We start from the raw sequence: 7,500 nt of genomic DNA on the forward strand, positions 1-7,500 counted from the left end.
ATAGAGCCCCCAGGTGAGACACTCTAGTGTGTGTACAGCGCCCCCTGGTGAGACACTCTAGTGTGTGTACAGCGCCCCCTGGTGAGACACTCTAGTGTGTGTACAGCGCCCCCTGGTGAGACACTCTAGTGTGTGTACAGTGCCCCCTGGTGAGACACTCTAGTGTGTGTACAGCGCCCCCTGGTGGGACACTCTAGTGTATGTACAGCGCCCCCTGGTGAGACACTCTAGTGTGTGTACAGCGCCCCCTGGTGAGACACTCTAGTGTGTGTACAGAGCCCCCAGGTGAGACACTCTAGTGTGTGTACAGCACCCCCTGGTGAGACACTCTAGTGTGTGTACAGCGCCCTCTGGTGAGACACTCTAGTGTGTGTACAGCGCCCCCTGGTGAGACACTCTAGTGTATGTATAGAGCCCCCAGGTGAGACACTCTAGTGTGTGTACAGCGCCCCCTGGTGAGACACTCTAGTGTGTGTACAGCGCCCCCTGGTGAGACACTCTAGTTTGTGTACAGCGCGCCCTGGTGAGACACTCTAGTGTGTGTACAGCGCCCTCTGGTGAGACACGCTAGTGTATGTACAGCGCCCCCTGGTGAGACACTCTAGTGTGTGTACAGCGCCCCCTGGTGAGACACTCTAGTGTGTGTACAGCGCCCCCTGGTGAGACACTCTAGTTTGTGTACAGCGCGCCCTGGTGAGACACTCTAGTGTGTGTACAGCGCCCCCTGGTGAGACACTCTAGTGTGTGTACAGCGCCCCCTGGTGAGACACTCTAGTGTGTGTACAGCGCCCCCTGGTGAGACACTCTAGTGTGTGTACAGCGCCCCCTGGTGAGACACTCTAGTGTGTGTACAGCGCCCCCTGGTGAGACACTCTAGTGTGTGTACAGCGCCCCCTGGTGAGACACTCTAGTGTGTGTACAGCGCCCCCTGGTGAGACACTCTAGTGTGTGTACAGCGCCCCCTGGTGAGACACTCTAGTTTGTGTACAGCGCCCCCTGGTGAGACACTCTAGTGTGTGTACAGCGCCCTCTGGTGAGACACTCTAGTTTGTGTACAGCGCGCCCTGGTGAGACACTCTAGTGTGTGTACAGCGCCCCCTGGTGAGACACTCTAGTGTGTGTACAGCGCCCCCTGGTGAGACACTCTAGTGTGTGTACAGCGCCCCCTGGTGAGACACTCTAGTGTGTGTACAGCGCCCCCTGGTGAGACACTCTAGTGTGTGTACAGCGCCCCCTGGTGAGACACTCTAGTGTGTGTACAGAGCCCCCAGGTGAGACACTCTAGTGTGTGTACAGCACCCCCTGGTGAGACACTGTAGTGTATGTACAGCGCCCCCTGGTGAGACACTCTAGTGTGTGTACAGCGCCCCCTGGTGAGACACTCTAGTGTGTGTACAGAGCCCCCAGGTGAGACACTCTAGTGTGTGTACAGCACCCCCTGGTGAGACACTCTAGTGTGTGTACAGCGCCCTCTGGTGAGACACTCTAGTGTGTGTACAGCGCCCCCTGGTGAGACACTCTAGTGTGTGTATAGAGCCCCCAGGTGAGACACTCTAGTGTGTGTACAGCGCCCCCTGGTGAGACACTCTAGTGTGTGTACAGCGCCCCCTGGTGAGACACTCTAGTTTGTGTACAGCGCGCCCTGGTGAGACACTCTAGTGTGTGTACAGCGCCCTCTGGTGAGACACGCTAGTGTATGTACAGCGCCCCCTGGTGAGACACTCTAGTGTGTGTACAGCGCCCCCTGGTGAGACACTCTAGTGTGTGTACAGCGCCCCCTGGTGAGACACTCTAGTTTGTGTACAGCGCGCCCTGGTGAGACACTCTAGTGTGTGTACAGCGCCCCCTGGTGAGACACTCTAGTGTGTGTACAGCGCCCCCTGGTGAGACACTCTAGTGTGTGTACAGCGCCCCCTGGTGAGACACTCTAGTGTGTGTACAGCGCCCCCTGGTGAGACACTCTAGTGTGTGTACAGCTCCCCCTGGTGAGACACTCTAGTGTGTGTACAGCGCCCCCTGGTGAGACACTCTAGTGTGTGTACAGCGCCCCCTGGTGAGACACTCTAGTGTGTGTACAGCGCCCCCTGGTGAGACACTCTAGTGTGTGTACAGCGCCCCCTGGTGAGACACTCTAGTGTGTGTACAGCGCCCCCTGGTGAGACACTCTAGTTTGTGTACAGCGCCCCCTGGTGAGACACTCTAGTGTGTGTACAGCGCCCTCTGGTGAGACACTCTAGTTTGTGTACAGCGCGCCCTGGTGAGACACTCTAGTGTGTGTACAGCGCCCCCTGGTGAGACACTCTAGTGTGTGTACAGCGCCCCCTGGTGAGACACTCTAGTGTGTGTACAGCGCCCCCTGGTGAGACACTCTAGTGTGTGTACAGCGCCCCTTGGTGAGACACTCTAGTGTGTGTACAGCGCCCCCTGGTGAGACACTCTAGTGTGTGTACAGCGCCCCCTGGTGAGACACTCTAGTGTGTGTACAGCGCCCTCTGGTGAGACACTCTAGTTTGTGTACAGCGCCCCCTGGTGAGACACTGTGGTGTGTGTACAGCGCCCCCTGGTGAGACACTGTAGTGTGTGTACAGCGCCCCCTGGTGAGACACTCTAGTGTGTGTACAGCGCCCCCTGGTGAGACACTCTAGTGTGTGTACAGCGCCCCCTGGTGAGACACTGTAGTGTGTGTACAGCGCCCCCTGGTGAGACACTCTAGTGTGTGTACAGCGCCCCCTGGTGAGACACTGTAGTGTGTGTACAGCGCCCCCTGGTGAGACACTCTAGTGTGTGTACAGAGCCCCCAGGTGAGACACTCTAGTGTGTGTACAGCACCCCCTGGTGAGACACTCTAGTGTGTGTACAGCGCCCTCTGGTGAGACACTCTAGTGTGTGTACAGCGCCCCCTGGTGAGACACTCTAGTGTGTGTACAGCGCCCCCTGGTGAGACACTCTAGTGTGTGTACAGCGCCCCCTGGTGAGACACTCTAGTGTGTGTACAGCGCCCCCTGGTGAGACACTCTAGTGTATGTATAGAGCCCCCAGGTGAGACACTCTAGTGTGTGTACAGCGCCCCCTGGTGAGACACTCTAGTGTGTGTACAGCGCCCCCTGATGAGACACTCTAGTGTGTGTACAGCGCCCCCTGGTGAGACACTCTAGTGTGTGTACAGTGCCCCCTGGTGAGACACTCTAGTGTGTGTACAGCGCCCCCTGGTGGGACACTCTAGTGTGTGTACAGCGCCCCCTGGTGAGACACTCTAGTGTGTGTACAGCGCCCCCTGGTGAGACACTCTAGTGTGTGTACAGAGCCCCCAGGTGAGACACTCTAGTGTGTGTACAGCACCCCCTGGTGAGACACTCTAGTGTGTGTACAGCGCCCTCTGGTGAGACACTCTAGTGTGTGTACAGCGCCCCCTGGTGAGACACTCTAGTGTATGTATGGAGCCCCCAGGTGAGACACTCTAGTGTGTGTACAGCGCCCCCTGGTGAGACACTCTAGTGTGTGTACAGCGCCCCCTGGTGAGACACTCTAGTTTGTGTACAGCGCCCCCTGGTGAGACACTCTAGTGTGTGTACAGCGCCCCCTGGTGAGACACTCTAGTGTGTGTACAGCGCCCCCTGGTGAGACACTCTAGTGTGTGTACAGCGCCCTCTGGTGAGACACGCTAGTGTATGTACAGCGCCCCCTGGTGAGACACTCTAGTGTGTGTACAGCGCCCCCTGGTGAGACACTCTAGTGTGTGTACAGCGCCCCCTGGTGAGACACTCTAGTGTGTGTACAGCGCCCTCCTGTGAGACACTCTACTTTGTGTAGAGCGCCCCCTGGTTAGACACTCTAGTGTGTGTACAGCGTCCCCTGGTGAGACACTCTACTTTGTGTACAGCGCCCCCTGGTGAGACACTCTAGTGTGTGTACAGCGCCCCCTGGTGAGACACTCTAGTGTGTGTACAGCGCCCTCTGGTGAGACACTCTACTTTGTGTACAGCGCCCCCTGGTGAGACACTCTAGTGTGTGTGCAGCGCCCTCTGGTGAGACACTCTAGTGTGTGTACAGCGCCCTCTGGTGAGACACTCTAGTGTGTGTACAGCGCCCCCTGGTGAGACACTCTAGTTTGTGTACAGCGCGCCCTGGTGAGACACTCTAGTGTGTGTACAGCGCCCCCTGGTGAGACACTCTAGTGTGTTTACAGCGCCCCCTGGTGAGACACTCTAGTGTGTGTACAGCGCCCCCTGGTGAGACACTCTAGTGTGTGTACAGCGCCCCCTGGTGAGACACTCTAGTGTGTGTACAGCGCCCCCTGGTGAGACACTCTAGTGTGTGTACAGCGCCCCCTGGTGAGACACTCTAGTGTGTGTACAGCGCCCCCTGGTGAGACACTCTAGTGTGTGTACAGCGCCCCCTGGTGAGACACTCTAGTGTGTGTACAGCGCCCCCTGGTGAGACACTCTAGTGTGTGTACAGCGCCCCCTGGTGAGACACTCTAGTGTGTGTACAGCGCCCCCTGGTGAGACACTCTAGTGTGTGTACTGCGCCCCCTGGTGAGACACTCTAGTGTGTGTACAGCGCCCCCTGGTGAGACACTCTAGTGTGTGTACAGCACCCCCTGGTGAGACACTCTACTTTGTGTACAGCGCCCCCTGGTGAGACACTCTAGTGTGTGTACAGCGCCCCCTGGTGAGACACTCTAGTGTGTGTACAGCGCCCCCTGGTGAGACACTCTAGTGTGTGTACTGCGCCCCCTGGTGAGACACTCTAGTGTGTGTACTGCGCCCCCTGGTGAGACACTCTAGTGTGTGTACAGCGCCCCCTGGTGAGACACTCTAGTGTGTGTACAGCGCCCCCTGGTGAGACACTCTAGTGTGTGTACAGCGCCCCCTGGTGAGACACTCTAGTGTGTGTACAGCGCCCCCTGGTGAGACACTCTAGTGTGTGTACAGCGCCCCCTGGTGAGACACTCTACTTTGTGTACAGCGCCCCCTGGTGAGACACTCTAGTGTGTGTACAGCGCCCCCTGGTGAGACACTCTAGTGTGTGTACAGCGCCCCCTGGTGAGACACTCTACTTTGTGTACAGCGCCCCCTGGTGAGACACTCTAGTGTGTGTACTGCGCCCCCTGGTGAGACACTCTAGTGTGTGTACAGCGCCCTCTGGTGAGACACTGTAGTGTGTGTACAGCGCCCCCTGGTGAGACACTCTAGTGTGTGTACAGCGCCCCCTGGTGAGACACTCTAGTGTGTGTACAGCGCCCCCTGGTGAGACACTCTAGTGTGTGTACAGCGCCCCCTGGTGAGACACTCTACTTTGTGTACAGCGCCCCCTGGTGAGACACTCTAGTGTGTGTACAGCGCCCCCTGGTGAGACACTCTAGTGTGTGTACAGCGCCCCCTGGTGAGACACTCTACTTTGTGTACAGCGCCCCCTGGTGAGACACTCTAGTGTGTGTACAGCGCCCTCCTGTGAGACACTCTACTTTGTGTAGAGCGCCCCCTGGTTAGACACTCTAGTGTGTGTACAGCGCCCTCCTGTGAGACACTCTACTTTGTGTAGAGCGCCCCCTGGTTAGACACTCTAGTGTGTGTACAGCGTCCCCTGGTGAGACACTCTACTTTGTGTACAGCGCCCCCTGGTGAGACACTCTAGTGTGTGTACAGCGCCCCCTGGTGAGACACTCTAGTGTGTGTACAGCGCCCTCTGGTGAGACACTCTACTTTGTGTACAGCGCCCCCTGGTGAGACACTCTAGTGTGTGTACAGCGTCCCCTGGTGAGACACTCTAGTGTGTGTACAGCGCCCTCTGGTGAGACACTCTACTTTGTGTACAGCGCCCCCTGGTGAGACACTCTAGTGTGTGTGCAGCGCCCTCTGGTGAGACACTCTAGTGTGTGTACAGCGCCCTCTGGTGAGACACTCTAGTGTGTGTACAGCGCCCCCTGGTGAGACACTCTAGTGTGTGTACAGCGCCCCCTGGTGAGACACTCTAGTGTGTGTACAGCGCCCCCTGGTGAGACACTCTAGTGTGTGTACAGCGCCCCTGGTGAGACACTCTAGTGCGCCCCCTGATGAGACACTCTAGTTTGTGTACAGCGCCTCCTGGTGAGACACTCTAGTGTGTGTACAGCGCCCCCTGGTGAGACACTCTAGTGTGTGTACAGCGCCCCTGGTGAGACACTCTAGTGTGTGTACAGCGCCCCTGGTGAGACACTCTAGTGTGTGTACAGCGCCCCCTGGTGAGACACTCTAGTGTGTGTACAGCGCCCCCTGGTGAGACACTCTATTGTGTGTACAGCGCCCCCTGGTGAGACACTCTAGTGTGTGTACAGCGCCCCCTGGTGAGACACTCTACTTTGTGTACAGCGCCCCCAACCTGATTTGTCATCAACAGATCCGGCCTCTTGGATCATGTCAGCCAGACGCTGCCTAGCACTATAGTTCTTCCTTTACACCCCCACCACTCCATCACGTCCCCCTCGCCTTCACTCCACCCTCCTCCATAGTAACAGAATGTGCCGCTAGCCTGCAGCCTAGCAGCACATCTGTACAGCATTGAGACCTGAACTGCTGTGTGAGGGCTGGATTCCTGATCAATACAGGTGACAGACTGCATGTGGGTGTGTCCGGCCTAACTGCCAGATCTCTATTGCAGGCATGGAAGCGATGGTGCACCCAGATCCTCTCTGCACTCAGGTAATGTGTCCTGTGTGTGTGCATGCAGTATGTGTGTTTGCTGTATAATATGTGTACTGTGTGCGTAGTTAGTATAGTATGTTTAGTGTATAGTGTGTGTGTGTGTGTGTGTGTATGTGTAGTGTATAGTTTATGTATAGTATGTGTAGTGAATAGTGTGTGCAGTGTGTGTATGTGTAGTGTATAGTATGAGCAGTATGTGTGTAGTGTGTGGTGTGTAGTTAGCATAGTATATGTATAGTATGTGTAGTGCATAGTGTGTGCAGTATGTGTATGTGTAGTGTATAGTATGTGTAGTGCATAGTGTATAGTGTGTGTATGTGTAGTCTATAGTATGTATAGTATGTGTAGTGTATTGTATGTACAGTATAGTATGTGTAGTGTATAGTATGAGCAGTATGTGTGCAGTGTGTGGTGTGTAGTTAGTATAGTATATGTATAGTATGTGTAGTGTATAGTGTGTGTGTGTATGTGTAGTGCATAGTATGTGTAGTGTATAGTGTGTGCAGTGTGTGTATGTGTAGTGTATAGTGTGTGTATGTGTAGTGCATAGTGTGTGCAGTGTGTGTGCAGTGTGTGGTGTGTAGTTAGTATAGTATATGTATAGTATGTGTAGTGTGTAGTGCATAGTATGTGTAGTGTATAGTGTGTGCAGTGTGTGTATGTGTAGTGTATAGTATAAGCGGTATGTGTACAGTGTGTGGTGTGTAGTATGTATAGTATATGTATAGTATGTGTAGTGCATAGTGTGTGTATGTGTAGTGTATAGTATGTGTAGTGCATAGTGTGTGTGTGTATGTGTAGTGTATAGTATGTATAG

At 55.2% G+C, this 7,500-nt stretch overlaps 1 protein-coding gene across 2 annotated transcripts in view; it reads left to right on the top strand.

Moving 5' to 3' along the window:
- The window catches only part of NRBP2 (nuclear receptor binding protein 2), a 286,650-nt gene that overhangs the window by 115,868 nt on the left and 163,282 nt on the right, over positions 1-7,500 (top strand). For both annotated transcript variants that reach the window (XM_068238202.1, XM_068238201.1), the window contains one exon: positions 6,640-6,680. In XM_068238202.1, coding sequence (XP_068094303.1) covers positions 6,640-6,680 — 41 coding nt within the window. The remainder of the gene's footprint in view (positions 1-6,639; positions 6,681-7,500) is intronic.

Source organism: Hyperolius riggenbachi, chromosome 5 (genome assembly GCF_040937935.1).
Source record: "Hyperolius riggenbachi isolate aHypRig1 chromosome 5, aHypRig1.pri, whole genome shotgun sequence".
Taxonomy (NCBI): Eukaryota; Metazoa; Chordata; class Amphibia; order Anura; family Hyperoliidae; genus Hyperolius; species Hyperolius riggenbachi.